This window comes from Macrobrachium nipponense, chromosome 37 (assembly GCF_015104395.2).
Source record: "Macrobrachium nipponense isolate FS-2020 chromosome 37, ASM1510439v2, whole genome shotgun sequence".
Classification (NCBI taxonomy): domain Eukaryota; kingdom Metazoa; phylum Arthropoda; class Malacostraca; order Decapoda; family Palaemonidae; genus Macrobrachium; species Macrobrachium nipponense.
The window spans coordinates 21,102,414-21,125,540 of NC_061097.1; the positions used below are offsets into that span (position 1 = coordinate 21,102,414).

At 45.1% G+C, this 23,127-nt stretch overlaps 1 protein-coding gene across 3 annotated transcripts in view; it reads left to right on the forward strand.

Moving 5' to 3' along the window:
- The window catches only part of LOC135209066 (uncharacterized), a 47,089-nt gene extending 26,328 nt beyond the window's left edge, over window positions 1-20,761 (forward strand). For 2 of the 3 annotated variants that reach the window (XM_064241642.1, XM_064241643.1), the window contains exon 5: window positions 19,235-20,761. In XM_064241642.1, coding sequence (XP_064097712.1) covers window positions 19,235-20,365 — 1,131 coding nt within the window. In that variant the 3' untranslated portion in view covers window positions 20,366-20,761. The remainder of the gene's footprint in view (window positions 1-19,234) is intronic. The other variant, XM_064241644.1, reaches the window with a different exon arrangement.
- The last annotated feature ends 2,366 nt before the right edge of the window (window positions 20,762-23,127 follow it).

Consider the following 23,127-nt stretch of genomic DNA (forward strand, 5'->3'; position numbering starts at 1 on the left):
AGACCCACCCAGCCTCCCCGCAGGAGACAGGTGGAAGAGAGAATCTGATTAGAAAACGGGAATAGTTCCTAGTCCTGCTACCCAGAGCAGGGCGGTAGATCACCTGACCTACCTGTAGCGAGTGCCGCGAAATTTGAATTTCTGTCGGGGACGACGGAGTCGATAGCTATGTATATATCTGCCAGGTAAGTATGTATGAAACTTTATTGTATCATAACAATATCATTTTCCCGAATTCCCAACCTGACTCATCCTCTTTCGCCTACACACACTCTCCACATGACCTTCCATTCCACATTCAACACATTTCGCATGCTGTTCTTTACACATCCTAGCATAATGCCCGTTCTTCCCGCAGTTACCGCAAACCTCAGTCACACGGGTACCTCGACATCCACTTGCTACATGCCCTAATTGCCCACACCTGTAACATTTAATATCCCTATCTTTCTTACACTCGCTCACTAAATGCCTTGTTTGCCCACACCCGAAGCACGCTCCCAACGCCCACCGACATTCATTCTTCCTGTGCCCTAGCTTTCCACATCTGTAACACTGCTGCTTTCATTCACGACTAACCGACCCTACTCTTCCAACGCTTGCACTCTGATGTCTCTTAGGGCTAACCATACTTACGTTACTGGCTCTTAACGCTCCGACCAACCACTCTCTCTGCCATTCGCCTTTTCCCTTCCAAAACTGCCTCCCTATAGCTCTTAAACTCTGGTATGACCTCAGCTACTTCAGTCCTAACACTAACACTTCTACTCTTTTTCATACACCTATCAGTCCCCGGGTTACGACGGGGGTTCCATTCTTGAGACACGTTGTAAGCCGAAAATCATCATAAGCCGGAACATCCTAAGAAAACCTTACTTTTAATGCTTTGAGTGCATTGAAAACTATGTAAACTGCATTCTTGGCATTTTTCATCAAAAAAACCTTCAAATATTGATTATTTTGCATTTTGTTCATGAAACTTACCTGTCAGATATATATATAGCTGTATTTTTCCGAATCCGACAGAAATTTAAACACTTACGACACACGCAGTGGGAGTCAGGTGGTTAGTACCCATTCCCGCCGCTGGGAGGCGGGTATCAGGAATCATTCCCATTTTCTATTCATAATTTTTCTGTCGCCGGTGCTGAAAACACCTGTTTTCAGTACCTCCGTCTTAGGATTTTGGAAACTTCATTGCCGCTAAGTATCCTAATTGTCTTTTGATTTATTCACTTGGATTTGTGGCTAGGCATACGCTATCTTAAATTGATTTGAATTTGATTCATTTTTGCATAAAATATCTGAATCTAGTTAGGCTAGTTTCAGACGGGGTTCTGCAAAGATGGGGTGGGTGGCTACCGTAAGCTTCGGTAGATTCGCACTTGGTATGTACGAGGGGTATGGGTCTTGCTTCTTTGTTGAGATTTGTCATGTAAGGAGTGTGAGACTTTGTCTATTCCGTAAGGAAGACGTATGATTCGTTAGGTACGCCAATTAATCAGGTAAACATGTCTAATTCCGTAAGGAAGACTATGATTCGTATGTACGCAATTAATCAGTAACAAAAGTCAGGGTAGTGAACCTGCTAACCTTCCTGTAGACTTTATTTTGCATAACCCTGTAGTATGGCCTACGGGCTATGTATATGTCTACGAGAGGTGCTCGCTCTCCTTCATTGCTGTGAAGTGCTACTTCTGTAATTGTTACTCCTAACCCTGCAGTGTTGCCTTCGGGCCCTAAGCAGTGTCTGTAGAGAAATTGCCCTTTCTCTGATACTCCTTCGATTCGTAACTTAGAATCGAAAGTGCTTGCTTTAGAGAGTAAAAGTGAAGTGCAGAAGTGCAGTGATACCCCTTGTGTAGTGGAGGGTGCGTCAGATCGGCCTCGTTTCGACCTCTAGGCCGGGACCTCTGCTTGACTCCCAGAACCAGTGAGAGAGCATGTCGAAAGCCGAAGGAGGGTTACGAGGAACCCCCACCGATCTGGCGTGCCTTCGGCAGTTTCTGATGAAAATCCCCAGACTGCCTAAGTGCGTGCACGTGCACGAATCCTGAAGGATTGCTTCTCGTCCTCCGAAGCGTCCTCCCCGCGCAGGGGTTGGAGCTTTCGGATGGACTCGCGCCCTCTAAATAGAAGCTTTATAGAAGAGGACGCTTCACGTCCTCTCTCTCTCTCTCTCTCGTTATGCGTTTCAGTGAGAAGTAAGAAGGCGAACGTCGCCTGAACTCGTGTCCGTCTTTCCATTTCCCGAGAGAAATACGTAGAAGAAGTCATAGTAGCAGTAAGCTTTTGAGAGCGGACGCCCAAGCCAGGGGCGCGTGTGCACTTGCCAAGCGCGCGCCAGTGGACGCCGAGCTTGTGCGCGACCAGTGGACGCCGAGCGTGCGCGCCAGTGGACGCCGAGCGCGCTCCAATGGACGCCGACCGCGCGCTCCAGTGGACGCCAAGCGCGCTCCAGTGGACGCCGAGCTGCACCAGCGCACGCCAGGTGTGTCGCCTGCTGAACGTTTCTGTTGAACTCTTCAAGCTCTTGTTTCAGATTTGGGCTTAAAGAATTTTTACCTCTACCTTCGATGATACCTTCTACCTCACCTGCAAAGAATGTGAAGTAGGCAGTGCTTCGGAGTAAGCTTAAAGTGAACAGACAACTTCTTCGAAACCCAGCAAGACATCGGGTTTCGTGAATTCAAGAGGTCTCTGTCAATTAATATTGCTTTTCGCATAGGTGGATGGAGTTAAGGAAAGCTCAAGGGAAGTTCTCGTTTGCTCTACCAGCAAGCTTTGCCATTCTGCCAATAAATTTAAGTTGCCACTACCGCAGTCAGACTTTGCGATAAGGCAGTTACGGGTTATAAAGGCTCGATGTCCTGCACTCAGGACTCTCGGCACGTTCAGTAGGATTCTTGCAAAGGCACTCATCAAAAGTACGCTCTTCAGGAAAGCGCAAGACAGGACTGCCTTTGCCATACTGCCAATAAATTTTAAGCTTTAGCAGGCATTAGTTTGTGATACGGGAGAGGAAGCTGGTTGGAGAGTTTCTTCCTCTTCCCAGGATAATTTTGCCAGCTTTTTAGCCCATCTGAAAGGGCTTTTCAGATGATAGATTTTGTTAGTTCCTAGTCGGGACTACGCTGCCGAATTGAACATCGTCGTAATACCTGACGTAAGCCCAGTCTCTTAACAGGATTCTTGCCCCTTCCTCGTTTGAGACGGGAATCGGAAAAATAAATGCTCGACTTCCTGGATTACGTTTTGTCAATTCAGTGACTTTCCCCCATTGACAATATACTATCGTTTGTCAAGTAAGTGGGTATCCCCTCATTGACAAAATATCTCTTTGTCCCGTAAATGGGTTAGTTCTCATTGACAAACATCTCATTAACTTGATATTGCGTAAGCGAATAAGCTCTTATTGACAAGATTCGGAAGAGCTCTCATTCGTCATTCGCAGACTCGTACAAGATAGACTTGTAGACTACGTCAATGAACGCTTATGTCCAATAACATAAGAAGCTTGAGCTGACTGCTTCGATCTCCTAAGTTTTGTTCATGAAACTTGCCTGTCAGATATGTATGTAGCTGTATTTCCGATTCAGCTACATATATGTCTGCCAGGTAAGTATGAACAAACTTTATTGTGATATAATTTCATATTTTGCCTTGCGTTATTTTATTTCTGGTTGGTTCAAGTCATATACGCTTGCTGTAGTTACCTCTTCGGATGGCAACCGAGAGGTCTATGGTCCATTTTAAGGACATTTAATCGTTACTCCCTGCAGCCTTCCAGGAGTTTCCGATTTATCTTTTACCGTTGTATGGTAGTGTTCTGACGACAAACGCATCTATATATTTAGGCGTTTTCCTTTCTGTTTCGCTTAAATATACCAGCTTGAGAGTCTCTTTAGGCTAAAAATAACGAACCTTTTTTCTTCATAGAATAGGGTAGCTGGCAACCCAGGCATAAAGTTAAGAGACGACGATGACGGACGATCGTAAGCTGCTGCTGTCACTGTCCTCTGACTCCTCTCCTCCAGTCCAAACGAGCCAGTACCCAACTCGTTCGCTGTCATGCGCTGTAGGTTAAGTCTCTCTCTCCTGCGGGATTGACTGACTAACCGTATCTCTGTGCTGGCAGTTACGTCTCTCTCTCTCCTGCGGGATTGACTGACGAACTGTATCTCTGCCTACAATCACGGACTTTAGCCTAAAATTGAGGGGATTCCTACATGAATGAATAAACATTGCATTCGTTTGGCCTTAATATGTTCTACAGATATCTTACTCCTTTCGGTGCTCGTTACCGCACGGTAATAGGACTACGAGTCTACCACAACATTGCACTATTATATGCTCTCTTGCTTAGGCAAAGCGCAGCCTTATTAGGGAAGTAAACATACGTGTGAGGGAATGGATGAGCTTGCTGGGGACCATTTCCTTCCTAAAGAAGTTTGTTTCCCTGAATAGACTGCAATTCAGACCTCTACAGTTTTTTCCTACCGGGAAACTGAAATTTTATTAAAGATCTAGGAATGATTCTGAACATCGTTCTCGGTGGCGTTAAGTATCTCTTGAGGTGATAGAAAGAAGTTGCCGTACTCTGGAGAGGGTTTCAGATGTCCTGGATCATAATCTGAAAGAAGTGGAAGCAATTCAGTCGTCCCTCCAGTCCTCGAAACGAGTTTTTGGAACCATGGTCCATATCAACTCTGATCTTCCACAGCTCTCTCATATCTTAGGAAGTATCTTCTCTCGGTCCCGGTTCGGTTTACGAGAAAGAGCCTATTATAACAACAGGCGTAGAATGGAACGATCCTCTAGAGGTTCGTTACAGGATTGCAAAAGTCCGTTCGAATCGTCTCGATCGAAGGCAGCAACTACTGACTTCCGAGTGGAATCTTTCTTTAGAAGTATGTTAGAGTTGTGGAGACTTTAGGGACGTCCTTTCATTCATCTCTTCGCTAGGTTGAGGACGAAGAGGCTTCTTCTTCTCTGCTCCCTTTTTCTCGATCCGGGAGCGGTAACATTAAACGCCATCCTATGATATTGAACGGGGATGGATGTTTAGTCTCTTTTCCCTTTTTCAATCACTTAGGAAATGTAATAAGATGATTTATATCATCACAGGGAGCGACAATGACGCTAATCGCCCCATGTTGGCCTTCAAGACCCTAGATTCACAGAGGTCACGTCCTTCCAAGGACCTTTTCCGAGAGAGTCGGTCTCCTTTAACACGAAAGGTACCTATAACCTCTCCGCTCTGAGTCTGACTACGTTCAGACTATCGAGATGTTGACAGCATAAGATTGCAGTCTTCCCTTTCCGTTTGAAGAATGGGATAAGCTGGCAATCACAACTATTAAAGAATACGCAAATATGTTGTTGACGGCCTTTGGGCTCAGAGATTTGCTTCTGTCAAACAACAAAGCCCTTCACGATCTTTGAGTTCTGTGAAATCTCGAAACTCGCTCACCATCTACTTTTTGTCTCACCTGTTTTCTCGGAGTCAGACACTCGTGCGAGATCAGGAGACATATAGTAGCCCTGAGTTTCTTGTTGACGAAGTCGGTTGCGTTTATAAACACCCCCGATGATCGTTTAACATGAAGACCAGGTTGGACTGTCAGGCATTCGTCCTTCGGGACTGAATCGCCTTTTTGCTCCTCGCTCCTTTCTCCTGGCACCAGAAGCTCGAGTCAGGAGTGGCTCAGGAGTTGATTCGCTAACAACGTTGGGTTGCGTTGATACACCCCCCAAGGTTTGCTTAGCTTGAATCGCCCAGGCAGTCCAAACACTCATCCTTCAGCGAAGAATAGTGCCCTTATGGGTCCTTCAGGGTACAGCCTTGCTGTCCTTGATTCGTCTGACTGGTCAACTGGTCGTCACCTGACGTTAGTTACAGACGGACTGACTGTGCATGTCCAGATCGAAGCTTTCAATATGGAACTTAGACATAGTCTGAAGTTCTTGATGTCAAAGCATTCGAACATCTCCTACCTGTTAACTTCTTGCATGTGATCAGGAAGGCATTTTTTCTAACCACCCTAGATACGACAAAGAGGGTTAGTGAGATTTTAAGCCATCGTCACAAGTTTTGGCTTTAGAGAACACAAGGCGGTGTGCTCTCTAAGCTTTTCGTTATGGCCTAAGAATGGAACCCGTTTTGTCCTTGGGCCAGGAGCTTGGAAGCAAGGATGGCACAAGTTAGTGGGCAGGAGCCAGAGAGAGTCCTGTGCCCTGTCAGGTCTCTCAAGTTTTATCTACTAACAAAACTCAAGAAAGTCGAAGTCGTACGGACAATCTGCAGTGTTCCGAAAAGACCAGACTTGCCCATATCGAAGAACACCCTGGCTTTATTGTTAAGGAGGTCTTTCAAAAAAGCTCCTTCTTTGTGTTTGCACAAAGATTTGAAATCTTTTGATTTGAATGCTCACGAGGTGAGGGCGCGGCCTCGGAAGCATTTCAACAGAGCATGGCACTCAGCAACATCCTGAGTACCATGTTTTAGCGAAGCAACTCTGTGTTCAATTGTCACACTCCCTGCGAGATGTGAAGATGGCATATGAGATCTTGCTGCTCGCTAGGGCCATACGTGTCTGCAGACACAATCTTGGGGGCAAGAAGTACCACTCATCCTATCCTGTAGAAAATGGTTAGGAAGAGCTCTTAATTTAGTAGTTGAGTCGCCGACAACGGTGACTTCTTAACTCTTAAGCCTTAGTTAACACACCTTAACTTTGGCTAGGTGGGTCAGGTGGTGATATATATTTTTATATATATTTATTTTACTTCTTAGCCCTCATGGTATGGTCAATATGGTCTAGTCACGTCGTGGTCTCGCCCCTGTTGACAGATCATCTGGAGTGCACCAGCTATATAGGTCTCTACCTCGCTGGCAACTCTAGTAGCACAAGCAGACTTACGCGGCAGTAAACCACGAAGTCAGCTATGCTAACAGGTAAGGAATCAAGATATCAATTATCTGCATATATGTTTTTCCTAAAATCTTCTATTCTGTCTACTCCCACCACCAAAGGTGGGATTCAGCTATATATATATCTGACAGGTGTTTAAAGTTCATGAACAAAATGATATTGTAATGATACAATTAAGTTTGTTCAATACTTACCGGCAGATATATATAATCAGTACCCACCCACCTCCCCTCAGGAGACAGTGGAAATAAAAATTATGAATAGAAAATGGGAATGATTCCTGATACCCGCCTCCCAGCGGCGGGAATGGGTACTAACCACCTGACTCCCACTGCGTGTGTCGTAAGTGTTTAAATTTCTGTCGGATTCGGAAAAATACAGCTATATATATATCTGCCAGGTAAGTATGAACAAACTTAATTGTATCATTACAATATCATTTTTGGTGTCATATTTCATCTGCCAGATGAGCATTGTAGGCGTTGTAACCCTGGAAATGATGTCTGATGAATATAATTGAAAGCGTCGTAACCTCGGAACGTCATAAGCCAAGACCGTCGTAACCCAGGGACTGCCTGTATTTCCAAAATGTCGTTCCCCGTCAACCTTGCATTCGTCCCTCGCATTTTCTCCTTACGTTTCAGATTCACAAACTCATACACACTCTCAGGCACAGTTGCCAACAACTTCCTCGCTAACTCTTTACACTCATTGATCCCTTCATCCCCAAACTTTTTCCTGGCTAATGTTTCTAAACCTACAGACATACAGCGACAACGACTCACCAATATTCATTCTTACCTCATCAAAACCATGTTTTCTCCTATATCTAACACTACTCCTTATCCTCTTCACTTGTTCCACAATCCTGGCTTTCACACTCTCATAAGGCACATTCCCCACACTCATCATTACCCCATACATATTCAACAAAAATCTTGTCAAAAAGCTACCCAACTCTCTTGCCCAGACTCTCTTGTTATCCCCATACTTTGCCTCACAATACCTCTCATATTCCTTAAAAAAATCCCCTACCTCCCTACTACCACATTCCTCATATTGTTCACATCTAGGTATCTCTCTCATATATACAGCCTTTCGTACTTCCCGCTCACTCTCACTTTCGCTACTTCCACTCTGATCCCTCTTAACCTCTTCCAAATACAGCGAATCAACTTCCATACTAACATCCATGCTCCTGATTATGCTCTTCTTACCCTTCTTTCTACCAACCTGTTTCCACTCACTGCTATCCAAATCACTCTCAGCCATTTCCCCAATGTATTCAGTCCTGGTCTCATCCTGTCTGTCATCCTTACTAGCCTTCTTTCCCTTAGTCGTCTTCTTTTCCTCAGCCCCCTTCTTATTCTTGTTCTCAGGTTTATCCTTATCCTGTCTCTTTCCCTTCTTTCCCGTACCTATCACAACCAAGTCACCTTTGTCACTCGTAGTTTTATCCACTCGCTCTTCCACTGTCTTTACCACTTCTGGCCTATCACAAGACCTAGTAGGCCTACCTCCTACAGCTCCCTCTCCCATGATTCCCTTCATCATCTCCTGCACTGCATTCATCATCACTAAGAATTTTTCGTCCATTTTCTCAACCATTCTCTCTTCCGCTCCTTCTTTCATTTCCACTTGTACTCCTTAGCATTCCTCTCATTTCCTCTAACTCGCTCTTCAGCTCCTCACACTCTACCCTTAACCTCTCATTCTTCACTTCCAATTGTCCTCTTGCTTCCCTCTCCAACCTCAACTCCTCCTTCAGCCTCTCCACCTCACTCAATCCTTCCATCCCAAACTTTCTCAGCACTCATACACACTAGCCTAGACCAATCGTTCTGCAGCTGCCACACCAGCAGTCCCTGTTCGGGTGCCAAAAATTACTGTGGCGGAATCAAAAGCTAAGTAATAAAAGCAAGCAAACTCCCCACAGTTACGTTAATCGTACCAGCTAACAAAATTTCCCACACACACTTTCCCCTTTATGTTACCTTTAACCTGCAGGACAATTGGTTCAATGAAATACCGAACACACAAAACACAAACAGGTACTAACCTCTGGCTTCTGACACTCAGGGCTAGGCTGTGCTGTCCGCCGGATATAGGCTATAGGCTAGCCGACACACAACCACCGCCGACAACCAAACACAAACCAACCACCCGAGACCCAAAACCCCACAGCAACTCAATAACCCGACAAATCACTGCAGATGAACACCAACAGCCCGAAAGAACACGACAACCACACAACTTCCCCCAGCACAACAACCCGCCAAGACCAACACTGCCCCAACCACCACTCACAGACACCGATTATGATTTTCTGATTTATATGACACAAGACACAATAATTTAGCTATGTTAAAATGTTGACATAGTTAAAAAGACCACCTTCTGCAGTTTGTAGCCTGTCCTTGAGGCACTTTTGTGTGCTGCACAAGTTGGTTTTCTCCACCTGCACAACGTTACAGTTAGGTACTCTGGTAGTTACTCCGAGTGTGGCTTCTTTCTTTTCTTTTTTTCTCCTTCTTCTACTTCTTTCTGAACCTTTTCCTGTGGCTGTTTCTGCTCCGCCTTCACAGTGTTCAATGTGGGTTTGGCCTTGGTTCTGGAGTTTCCAGGATTACTCCCTTTCCTCACTGGATCAATGTGGCTTCAGCTCCAGACTCCCGTCCTGGTTTGATGTTGGTGTAACCGGTGTTTGTTGGATCATGTTTTGCAGCCTCTCTGCTCTTAGGGGTGGGCGTTGGTCACCCATTTGTAGTTGGCCAGGTGTTATGTCATCGTCACTAGATAGTGGGAGTTTGCGCAGTCGAGCAAGACTGGCTCAGGGTTATGTTATAGTCTTTAGTGTCTGGGGGGTGTGAGGGATTGCCCAGTCGAGTATGACTGGTTTAGGTGTTTATCATTGTCTTGTTGTTATAGCATTGTGCAACCAGATCAGTTGCTCAGATATGATGGGATCGTGTATATCAGGTGTTGGTATGAGCTCCCACGTGTAGTAAGTTCTGAGTTTTATTGGGTGCTACTCTTGCAGGTGTTCGGCCTTCTCCTTTTCCTGTTCCGGTGCAGTCAGACAGGACTGTCAGAGGATACCCTTGAAGAGAGAATCCATTACTACTTGTGGGTTCTTTGTTTCTTCAGTCAGGAAAGCGAGTATAAACGGATCGTGGACTTTTTCCATTCTTTCTTTCCGCAGTCCAGACTCCGGAGGAACCTACACAATTAATTCAAGCAAGGTTTGATACTTTGTATTCAACTAAACCAGTAGTCTCTCAAACATCAAGTAAGCTGATCTGGTTTCAGCCAAGTCTGGCAGGCTTGGGGGAAGACGACTCTAGGTTAGCATCACTTAAGGGGTTGGGTAGGCTGGATTCAACCTTGCTTCCTAATCGGAAGGGGTTTTTATGAGGTAGCTAGTAACCCTTATGCCGGTGTCTGAGTTCCACTCAACGAATCTATTGAAGCTCTTCTCTCTTGGGAGCCTTCGTTGATTGTGTGGTAGGGGTTACATATTGTGAGGCTTGTATTTGGAAGAAACCTTTTGCAGCCAGTCGGAGGCCTTGTCTCACTCTAGTATGTGGATGTTGTCTGGGTTGATGGGGGTTTTCTCTAACACGGTGGGTATACTCCTTCTGATCCTGAACTGTTTGGCAACCTCATCACTTCGGTTTCGATGGGTTTGGCATACCAGACTAACTGTACTATGTTTTTGTCAAGAAGGGAAGGGACTTCTTTTTTAAATCGTCTGCCACCTCACTATCCGGACATTCATAAGAGGGTTATGTTGAGAGCACCTCTTGCGCTCTGCAACAGTCTTTTATAGAGCAAGATGTCTCCTCATTGGTCAATTTCATGTCATCGTTGTCATAAGTAGTCATAGTAGCATCGTTGGATGATTGTATAGCAGGTGACAGATCTCAAATGCTGCTGTGTCTGGTTCGAGCTCTCAGAGTTTCTTTGTTACATACTGAGGAACTTTTACTTTTAACGAGAACCTTATTTGTTTTCTCCTAGGTGTCCATCTTGTTCCATTTCCAAAAAAAAATGCAATTAGTTTCTCCTAGTCAAGCATTGGATGGTTCTTCATTGCTTTCGGAGCCTTCAAGTTGTTCTTCGCATCCAAGGGCGCAAAGTATTGCGGATGGCTACCCCTTCGGCTTTCTGGAGGAAGTTTTCGGTGTCGGCGATCTTGGAGGTGGCTACTTAAGAGTCGGTGTGGGTTTTCTCAACGCTCTACCGTAGGAATTTTCAGTTTCTTCAGAGAAAGGTTACTCTCTAGGTCCTGTTGTTACAGCCAACTTGATCTTCAGAGAAAGGTTACTCGCTGGGTCCTGTTGTAGCAGCCAACTTGATTTTATAACTAGCTTGGTATCGTTAGGTGTTAAAATTTTAGGTATTCGTGGTAGTCTAAATGAACTAAAGAGTTTCTGTTGGTCAAGCTTAGACTGAGTGAATTGTTCTTTTAGGTCCTTGAGGTTAGGTAGATCCCAATAATTATGTTGGAATAACTTCAACTTCTTCAGCACAATCACCTGCATCAGTAAGCAGTAGAGAACTTGAAGGTCCTGCACACTCAACTTCTCCTTCATACAAGAGAGGCTGGTTAGCCACATGGGAGGTTCTTTAGACTCCAGCGGTATCTTAGAATCAACACTGATGTTAGGGTACTTCCTTTGCAAGCATCCTCACCTACAGAGTTGTTCAACTAGGTGAGGAAATTTGCTTTTATCTCCTTGCATAACAGGGATATAATACCACATGGGAAGCTTCTGACTCAGATGGTACCGTAGACGCAACACTGACGGGGTACTTTCTTTGCAACATCCTCACCTACAGAGTTAGATAACTAGTTGAGGACGCATACATTTACACATGGTAGGTTGATAATATGTTACCTGCGTATAGTTTCGTGGACAGGTCGGGCTGAATTAGATAGATCCCACCTCCATTAAATTTTGTTAATTGGGCTAATTCAGGTGTTCAGGGAGTGTATTACAATATGAAGTTTTCATAATAAAACTAATATTGTAATACTTACCAGAACACCTAAATGATTCCCACCCTCCTCCCCACTTGTTTGATAGTGAATGACTCAATTGAGGAGGCAGGCTTCTGGCGGCCGGTATTTGCAGCAGCGTTGCCAGTGGTAACATGGGTAACTCATTTGTCTAGATTTACCTGCAGTGTTGGTAGCGCTGTCATTTAAAATTACCCACTTTGTGGGTAAATCTGTGGGGATATAGTTTGGGCTGGTCAGTGACCAGGGCTAATTCAGGTAAGTATTATAATATTAGTTTTATTATGAAAAATAGTTTGTAACAATTATTAATTTTATACATTCAACTTACCTGTCAGATATATACTTAGCTATTTGACTCCGTCATCCAACAGAAATTCGAATTTCGCGCACACGCTACCGGTAGGTCAGGTGATCTACCTACCTGCCGCTGGGTGGCAGGAATAGGAACCATTCCCGACCCAGCGGCAGGAATAGGAACCATTCCCGTTTTCTATCATATTTTTTCTGTCGGCCATACTGGCAACATCGTTGTGGGTATCTCCGGCTGGATTCGTATTTTGCATCGCAATTGATCTTCGTTTGGACTTCTCGGTGACGTATTTGGATTGATTGTATTGGCATACGCGATTGTGGACCATTTATTGGATTTGATTTGGATTGTTCAACATGATGTCTGACTCTGGAAGTGTGGTGAGAATGGTTGATCCTCATACTATTTGTAAGAAATGCAGGATGTATGAATGCTCTTTTGATAACACTTGTAATGAATGCAAGGGTTTGAGTGCGGAAGAATGGAAATCTCTAACTTCATATTTGAAGAAGTTGGAAAGAGACAGGGTGAGGAGGTCTTCTTCCAAGGCCTTGCCTAGTTCTGTATCTAGCGGGGTTATCAGTAATGCTATACCCTCTTCTCCATTTACTGCCCCATCTAATCATGTAGTTTCTGCTCCTTTGATAGAACCAACAGATTCGGCATCAGAGATTGCTAATCTCAAAGCCACCCTTCGGAAAATGAAAACCAAAATGGCGGCCATTGAAGGTAAGCAAAGTGAGTTAAGTGCTGTGGATAGTGATATAAGTGTCCCCAGTGCTGTGGAGGGGGCGTCTGATTGTCTCCACAACGCTCCCAGGCCTAGACCTCTTTCAAGCTCCCATGCCCAGAGGAGAAGGAATGTCAAAAGCCGTAAGGAGGTTGTGGAGGATCCCCAACAGTCAGACGTCCCTTCGGCATTTTCTGTATTGCCACAGAATGCCAGAGAACGCTACAGAAAAAGCATTCTACGGGAGTGTTTCTCCTCTTCGGAGAATTCTTCTCCTAAAAGAGGCTGGAGATCGGCGGATCTTTCTCGCCCCCTAAAAAGAGGTTGGGATGAGCCCAGGATCACATCAAGTCCTGAACGTTTTCAGGAGGATTTTCCTACGGAAATTAAGAAGGCAAAGAATGTGCTTCCTTCCCCCGCAGACTTGTGGGAACTGGTAAAAGACCGATCTTCTATACCTCCGTTGGACAAGAACTTGGAAACGAATAGAATCCTTCGTAACATGCAGGATTCCATCACTTCGCTTGTGGGAGTTCTTTCAAGAGACCCTCCTAGAAGGAAAGACGCTTTCCTGCCTATAAAGAAGTCTAGGCTTTCGAGGGGTCAGACTCGCCATCAAGATTTGTCCTCGTCTGACTTGGAATCGGATTCTTCAGCCTTGCATAGACCTAGCAAGATCCATTCTCCTGTCAGGCGCAAGGCGCCAGCCAAGCGCGAATCTCCAGACAGGCGCGAAGCGCCAGCCAGGCGTGAAGCGTCAGCCAGGCGCGAGGAGCCTCCAGGCGCGAGACGCTAGGCAGAAGCGTCGAGCTTTCTAAGCGCGAGACGCCAGGCAGAAGCGTCGAGCTTTCTAAGCGCGAGGCGCCAGCCAAGCGTGAAGCGCCAGCCAGACGCAAGGCGCTAGCCAAGCGCGAGACGTCAGCCAGGCGCGTGACGCCAGTTTGGCGCGAGGCGCCAACCAGGTGCGAGACGCCAGCCAGACGCGTGACGCCTCCAAGGAGCGAGGCGCCAGCCAGGCGTGAGGCGCAAGCCTGGCGCGAGGATACTGCTGGGCGCGAGACGTCAGCCAGGCGCGTGACGCCAGTTTTGCACAAGGCGCCATCCAGGCGCGAGACGCCAGCCAGGCGCGTGACGCCTCCAAGGAATGAGGCGCCAGCCAGGCGCGAGGAGCCAGCCAGGCGCGAGGCGCCAGCTAGGCATGAGCCAGTCAGGCGCGAAGCGTCTACTAGTTTTAAGGACGTTGACTTACTTAGTCCTTCCCCTACTAGAAGTATTTCTCCTAGAGATCCTACATCTCATGATAGAGAATCTATCAGGAGAGAGCGATCCCTGTCTAACCTAGGCCTTGAAGAGGTTTCTGAAGAAGAAGTCGCTACCAACGAGGGACTTTCTAATTATAAAGTCTTAGCCTCGTTGCTTCTAAAGGAATTTGGGGACTCACTTAGTCCTGCTGCTCCTCCTTCACCGAGATCGCTGTTTTCGAGTACGAAAACTCCGAAATCCTCTGCTTTCCTAAAGATGAAGCCTGCGATTTCGATGAAAAAGGCTCTCCAGTCTTTGGATTCCTGGCTTTTGTCTAAGAAGGAGGCTCTTAGAACAGTTTATTGCTCTCCTCCCTCCAAGCTGACAGGGAGGAGAGGAATATGGTATAAGACGGAAGAAGCTATGGGCTTGATGCTCCCCTCTTCTGCGGATTCAGATTTCTCTAGCCTAGTAGAGTCGGTTAGAAGACACTCTCTAAATTCAGCAAAGGCATCGTGGAGTATGTCTGAATTAGATCAGCACCTTAAGGGAATATTCCACGTATTAGAAGTTTTTAACTTCTTGGATTGGTCCCTTGGGGTGCTGGCTAAAAAGACTAGTGAGCCAGATTTTCTTGATCCGGAAGCCTTACACAGTGTCCTATCTTGTATGGATAAGGCTGTGCAAGATGGATCTGGCGAGTTAGCTGCCCTGTTCGGATCTGGAGTGGTAAAGAAAAGATCCCTTTACAGTTTGTTTCTGACAAAAGGAGTTTCTCCTTCACAGAGGTCCGCCCTACTTTTCGCACCTTTGTCAGATCATGTTTCCTTCACCTTTAGTAAAGGATATATCTAGATCCCTTTCTGAAAAGGCAACGCAGGATCTTCTGGTGCAATCCATGAAGAAGAATAGACCTGCAATACCTATTCAGAAGAAGTCTTCTCGTACTCCAGTTGCTCTTTTAAAAAGAGCAAGTAGCAGCCATGTCCTCCAAGCACAGGTAGGGGCCAGACTTCTACACTTTTTGGAGGCTTGGTCCTTAAGAGAAGCAGATCCCTGGACTCTGTTCTACAGAAGGGTTACAGCATTCCTTTCGTAGACAGACCTCCTTTAGCAACATCTCCGAAGGATTTGTCGACGAGATACAAGGACCATGGACTGAGAGAGAGACTCCTGCAGACGGTGGTGTCGATGAGGGACAAGAAAGCAATAGAGATAGTGCGGGCGGGATCCATTCTCCCTGGGGTTTTACAACCGCCTTTTCTTAGTACCAAAGGCTTCGGGGGGATGGAGACCCGTACTGGATGTAAGCATCCTGAACCGTTACGTGGAGAAAAAGAAGTTCTCCATGGAAACTTCAGCTTCGGTTCTGTCAGCCTTGCGTCAGGGAGATTGGATGGTCTCCCTGGACCTTCAGGATGCTTACTTTCATATTCCGATTCACCCATCGTCAAGAAAATACCTCAGATTTGTAGTACAAGGACAAATCTTCCAGTTCAGGGCCTTGTGCTTCGGCCTTTCCACCGCTCCCCAGGTATTTACGTATCTGATGAGGAACGTGGCCAAATGGCTTCATTTAGAAGGGATCAACATCTCTATGTATCTCGACGATTGGCTAATCCAGGCCAAGTCGGAGAAACAATGTTTGGAGGACCTACAGACTACTTTGAACCTGACAAGGACATTAGGATTACTTGTGAACCTCGAGAAATCTCAGATGGTCCCCAGCCAGAACTTAGTTTATCTGGGGATTCGGATGGATTCTCGGGGTTTTCGGGCTTTTCCATCCCAGGAAAGAATTGTTCGGGGCTTACAGAAAGTCTCGAGCTTCCTAGAGAAAGAACGGAGTTCAGTAAGGGAATGGTTAAGCCTTCTAGGAACCCTTTCCTCACTAGAACAGTTCATTTCTCTAGGAAGACTCCACCTACGCCCGCTTCAGTTCTTCTTAAGAAGAATTTGGAGTTGGAAGAACGGGCAACTTTCAGACACTTTCCTAATTCCTTTGGAAGTGAAGAATCATCAAAAGTGGTGGCTGATACCCCTGGAAAAGAATGAGGGCTTGTCTCTAGAGGTTCGGAACCCAACCTAATCTTGTTCTCAGACGCTTCAGAGAAGGGATGGGGAGCGACTCTAGGGACAAAAGAAGTATCAGGCCAATGGATGGCATATGAACACCAAAGAACTTTTTGCTGTTCTCCTAGCCCTAAAAGCCTTCAAAACAGAGGTAATAGGTCAAGTGGTACAGGTCAACGCAGACAACACCACAGCATTGGCCTATATCAGGAAACAAGGGGGAACTCACTCTTTTTCTCTGTTCCAGATAACAAAAGAACTGTTATATTGGACGAAAGACAAGAATGTGACTCTCCTCACAAGATTCGTGAAAGGAGAGAAAAATGTCAGAGCAGACAGGCTAAGCAGGTTAAACCAAGTGCTCCCCACAGAGTGGACCCTTCACAATCAGGTTTGTCAAACTCTGTGGTCCCTGTGGGGCAGACCTCAAATAGACCTATTTGCCACCTTCCTATCCAGAAGGATAGAGAACTTCTGCTCCTTGGTGGAAGACCCGAGAGCTATAGTGGTGGATGCCATGTTGCTGGACTGGGCAGGTCTAGATGCCTACGCCTTTCCCCCCTTCAAAATGTTAGGAGTGGTCTTAAAGAAGTTTGTGGCTTCAAAAGGGACGAGACTAACACTCGTCGCCCCCTTTTGGCCGTCTCAAGATTGGTTCACAGAGGTACAGGAATGGACAGTGGACTTCCCAAGATCTCTTCCACCACAGGAGAGATCTTCTCAAACAACCCCATTTCGATGAAGAAGGTATCATCAAAACCTCCCCGCTCTCGCTCTGACTGCCTTTCAACTATCGAAAGACTTGTCAGAGCGAGAGGCTTTTCAAGCAAAGCTTCGAAAGCAATTGCTAGAGCCCGAAGATCCTCAACTATTCGGGTCTACCAATCCAAGTGGGATGTTTTCAGAAGATGGTGTAAGAAGAAGAAACTGTCCTCCTCCGATACCTCTGTGACCAACATTGCTGATTTTCTGATTTTCCTTAGGGAGGAATCTCAATTATCAGTTTCGACCATTAAGGGTTATCGTAGTATGCTCTCTGCTGTTTTTCGAAACAGAGGTTTGAAGATAGCAGAAGATAAGGATCTCCACGACCTTATAAGGTCATTCGAAACCTCAAAAACCATTTCTCCTCGTACTCCGAACTGGAACTAGGATGTGGTTCTAAAATTCCTGTCGTCAAATAGATTTGAGCCTCCTCACAGTGCGTCATTTAGGGATCTAACGAGAAAATGTATATTCTTGTTGTCCTTAGCGACTGCGTAAAGAATTAGCGAAATCCACGCTCTAGATTCTCAAGTGGGATTTAAGAGTGATGCTGCAATTTGTTCTTTCCAGACTCTGTTTCTGGCCAAGAACGAGAACCCTTCAAAACCCTGGCCAAAGAGTTTTGAAGTTAAAGGGCTTTCAAATCTCGCAGGAGAGGAATTGGAAAGATCCTTATGTCCAGTTAGAGCCCTGAAGTTTTATCTAAAGAAGAAGAACGAACTCAGGGGATGTAAACAAAGCCTGTGGTGTGCAGTACAGGATCCTAGTAGACCCATGTCTAACGCATTTTTTGTTAGGAGCATTATCACTGATGCTCATAGTAACTGCACTGAGGACTCTTTCAGGACTCTCCAAGTGAAAGCTCATGAGGTAAGAGCTGTGGCCACTTCATTAGCTTTTCATAAGAACATGTCTTTAAAAGACATTGTGGATGTGACTTACTGGAGGTGTGATTCAGTTTTCGCATCTCACTACCTTAAGGACGTTAAAGTGACCTATGAAAAGTGTTTCTCTCTAGGTCCTTTTGTATCAGCGGATACAGTGCTGGGGCTTGGAACACATACCGATCCTTAGAAAATTTTGTATTTTTTTATTGTACGTAGATCTACCTTGTGAGACGGGTTGTTGGTTTTCTCATGACTAGAATGCTTGTTGTTGCACAGGCATCCTTGCTTGGGTCAGTAGGGAATCAGGAGGGCATCTTACTGGCAAGATTGTACAAAATTATTTTTTTTTAAATTTTTTTTTTGTGCTTTTAAGGGTACGAATGTTTGTGATTTGAGTTTGTGGTTGTTTGCAAGGAGTTAGGGGATAACTTCTTGCAATCTTAGAACTAACATGGTTAGGTTAAGGTGATCGGGATCGGTGTTGTGCTCCTTGAATAAGGTTCTTGTCAAGTAAGTGGATAAGCACCCATTGACATAGTCCTTCCAGGCTCTGCCGAGTAAGCGGATAAGACCCCTTTGGCAGACCCACAAGAACTCTTAGCCATAGATCAATATCTCGCTGAGGCTGTTGAGACTGACTAGACTCCTGGATTGTATTCATGAAGTCTTCAGTCTAAACAGGTAGGAACCAAGGTTTTATTTATTTATTACCTACAACGATTGTTGTGATTCCTGTTTGAATCTGTTATTAGCTGTCTCTGACCCACCTCCAATGGTGTGAATCAGCTAAGTATATATCTGACAGGTAAGTTGAATGTATAAAAATGATATTGTTATGATACAATAAAGTTTTATACATACTTACCTGGCACATATATACGATTTATACCCACCCTACCTCCCCTCAGGAGACAGGCGGTAGAGAAAAAATATGATAGAAAACGGGAATGGTTCCTATTCCTGCCACCCAGCGGCAGGTAGGTAGATCACCTGACCTACCGGTAGCGTGTGCGCGAAATTCAAATTTCTGTCGGATGACGGAGTCAAATAGCTAAGTATATATCTGCCAGGTAAGTATGTATAAAACTTTATTGTATCATAACAATATCATGTTTAGAAAATCCTGTACTGACTTACATTGGTATTGTAATGTTTATAATAGATTTTTTATGTTAAGTATTGAGCTAATAATGTATTATGGTTTATATATTAGTCTTTAAAATGTGGATCATATGTCATTTACAACAACAACCTTGCATCTTTCAGATGGTGGAAAACAACAATCTGGAAATTGTTTCTGAGAAGTCTGAATTAGTTAACAATGAAGGTGATATGCAACTACTTTGTAAGAAAATCAAAAAGAAAAATAAAAGGAAGGCTGCTATTGATAGTGAAAGTAGCGTTTCCCCTAAAAAGATAAAATTGGATGTGACAAATGATGGCAATGAAGACAGTAAATTACCAAAAAAGAAGAAGAAGAAGAAGAAGAAAAAAGGAAAGAATGCTAAAACTTGTACTATAACTGAAGGGCCAAATAGTACAGAAACAGGAAATCCCCCTTCCAGCGGTACACTGGAAAAATCAAGGTCAAAGAAATTAAATGCTATTGAGCTGGTTGTGGCTAATGGGACAGCAGCATTAGAAGCAAGTAACAATGGCTCACCTAAGAAAGTAAATCAGCCTGTGAAACCGAAGGGGCCTTCACATCCTCTACCAAAAGGGAGAAGACCAAAATTTCAAAAGTCGCAATATTCAAATATAAAAAGCTTTCAGAATAATAATAGTTATACAGATGAAGAGAATGCTGAAGGTAAAGGTGATATGGACAGTAATACTGGTTTCCAAAGACAAGGGAATGGATTCCAGTTTAGAAATCAAGGAAGAGGTGGAAAAGCTGCCTTTAATAATCGAAGGTCAGGTAAGAATGATAATGGAAATAGCTCCCAGCTTCCATGGAAAGTAAGGAGATTTGTGGATAAGAAAAGTGCTAATATGATACATGTTTCTTCAGATTGGCAGGAAAAGATCTGTAAGCCCAAAGGAGAAGGAGGAGAAGGAGAAGACGAAGAGAAGCCTTCACTCCTTCGTCCATCTTGGCTCACAAATCCAGAGGAGTATAAACCTTCATTTACAAATTCAAGGGAGTACGGACCTTCATTTAGGGGGAGAAAAAATTTTAGGCAGCAGAGGGAGCCGAGTAATCCTAACAAAATACGTGTCCCATCTGACTGGAAAAATAAATCCCCAAAGAAGGATGGTGATGAAGGCACTACATCTGGTACCTCACTTCTGAAACCTTCTTGGTTAACAAACCCGAAAGAACATAAGCCTCTGTCAGCTCATAAGCCAGCTCATAAGAAGTTTGGTGGGGATTTTAAGGGGAGACTTATTATATGAAAGAGCTTTTGTCTTTATTTAAAACTATTTCGTCAATTTCATTGCCTTCTACTGTGTACCTTTTGTTTCTTTTTAGTTAATCATAGAATATCTAAAAATTGCAGGGTGTTCAGTTTTCAGTTATTGGTGATCATCATACATTTCTCAAGAGCTTGTAGATGTTTGTCACCTACTGTTACGAAAAGCACTGGCAATCAATTTTAGATATATTGTATAATGTGATCTTAGAATAGTTTTTCATTATTTTGATGATGCACAATGTGTACAGCAATATTCCTAAAATGGCTAAGACGAGATCACCTGGGATTAATTCTATTTGGTACGACTGCTGAAACCAGATGGTTTTGTTATATAGTAGTGTGCATGGATGAGGTAGGTAAATAAATTTCACAATTACTTGGCTTCAGTTTTCATTTGTATAGCCCCAGGAAAGGTGCAAACCTTCAACATTTTATAGCCCCAGGAGAGGTGTAAACCTTCAACAGACAATTAAAATGCCACGAAATTTGCCACTATGTCAGTGACCGATCTATATGTCTCTTACTGTTACGATAACTCGTTGAAGCATCTTTTTAGAACTTTTTTTTTTTTACTGTGGAAAGGTTGACATGGGTTTCCAATTGTAATCAGTACCCTGAGTCCTCCTGTGACTTCTCACACATGAGGACAGTCAGTGACTTAAACACATGTCAAAATACCTGTCAAAAATTAAGATTCATAGCTTAAGTTTGTTGTGAAGACTATATTACAAACGTTGAAGATGTAGAAACAGGTGATGTCCAACGGCTGAAAAATAGCTTTTCATACAATCAACTTACCTGTCAGATATATACATAGCTAAGACTCCGTCGTCCCCGACAGAAATTCAAATTTCGCGCCACTCGCTACAGGTAGGTCAGGTGATCTACCGGCCTGCCCTGGGTGGCAGGACTAGGAACCATTCCCGTTTTCTACTCATATATTTTCTGTCGCCGGTGGTATCAACATCGTTGCTGCCACCTCTTGACTGGAATTCGCTTTTCTAAGCAATTGATCATCTTTTTGTGGACTTTTGGTGAAGTACCTGGATCGTTGTTTTGGCATTCGCTACTGTGGACTGGATTTGGACTTGCTTTTTTATTTTTTCTTCAGAATGTCTGATTCAAGTGTTTGTGTGAGAATGTGTGTGAATGTAGGCTGCAAGGTGAGGATACCGAAAGCTTCGGTTGATCCTCACACTGTATGTCGCAAATGTAGGGGTTTTGATTGTTCTATTTCTAACACCTGTCATGAGTGTGAAAGGTTGAATGTTGAGGAATGGAAGACTCTAACTTCTTACTTGAAGAAGTTAGAAAGGGATAGAGTCAGAAGGGCTGCATCTAAGATGGCGGGTAATGGTACAAGGCCTATTGAGCCTTTGGATAATTCTAACTCTTCTCTTAATTATGATTCTGTATCAGGACCCTCACTGACTGTACATTCAGATTCAGCTTCGGAAATTGCTGAACTGAAGGCTACGATTCTCAGGATGAAAGCCGAAAGGGCTACCATAAAAGGTAAGGATGGTGAAAGTGACTTTAGTGAAGTGAGTGTCCCCAGTGTGGTGGAGGGGGCGTCTGACCGTCTCTGCGACGCTCCCAGGCCTAGACCTCTTCCAAGCTCCCAAGCCCAGAGGAGAAGGAAAGTCGAAAGCCGTACGGAGGTTGTGGAGAATTCCCCCCGGTCAGGCGTCCCTTCAGCAGGTGCTGTGTATAGACAGCCTGCTCAGGACCGCTATCGAAAAAGCGTCCTCAGAGAGTGCTTCTCTTCGTCCGCTTCTCCCTCTCCTAAACGAGGGTGGAAGGATTCGGACTTGTCCAGGCCCCTGAAAAGGCACTGGAGAGATCCTGGTTTGGATTCAAGCCCGGAACGCTTTTCGGAAGAAGAACCTCCTTCTATCAAGAAGGCGAAGAGGGTTTCGCCGTCCCAGGATGGGGGCAACACGCCTTCGAGGTCTACCTCTCCCGTTCAAGAAGTGAGGCTCCTGCGAAACGTGAGTCTTTTGAGTTCTCAGATAGAGACTCGTGGGAAGATATGGATCCGCCAGACAAGCGCGTAGCAACAGCCAAGCGCGAGGCGTCCTACAGACGAGAAGCGTCCTCTAAGAGAGAGTCAGACAAGCGAGAAACGCATGGCAGAAGAGAAGATTCTCCCAGATGGGATACGTCTGCCAGATCAGTAGCTTCAGCCGAGCGCGGAGTAACAAACAGGCGTGAGCATTCATCCAAGCGTGAGGCTCAAGAAGAACATCTGTCACGCAAGGAGGGGACTTCAGGAAGACGCGAGTCTTCAACAAGGCACGAGGTGTCAGTCAGGCGCGGTAGCACGGTTCAGAGGCGCGAGGCACCAGTCAGGCGCGAGGCGCCAGCCAAGCGCGAAGAGTCAGTCAGGCGCGAGACGCCAGCCAAGCGCGAGGATCTTGCCAGGCGCGAGGCGCCAGCCAAGCGTGAGGAGTCAGCCAGGCGCGAGACGCCAGCCAAGCGCGAGGCGCCAGCCAAGTACGAAGAGCCAGTCAAGCATAGGAGCTCTTTACACTCTCTTAGCCCCTCTCCTATTAGGAGTTTGTCCCCAGTAGAGAGAATTGTTGGACAAGAAGACCCGGAACGAGAAGTGGTCTCTCCTACTGATCCGATTATGGAAGAGGAATCAGAGGACGAGTCTCACAGTAAGGAAGGACTGTCGAACTACAAAGTCTTGACAGCTCTCCTTCTCCAGGAATACGGAGACGCATTGATCCCTGCCGC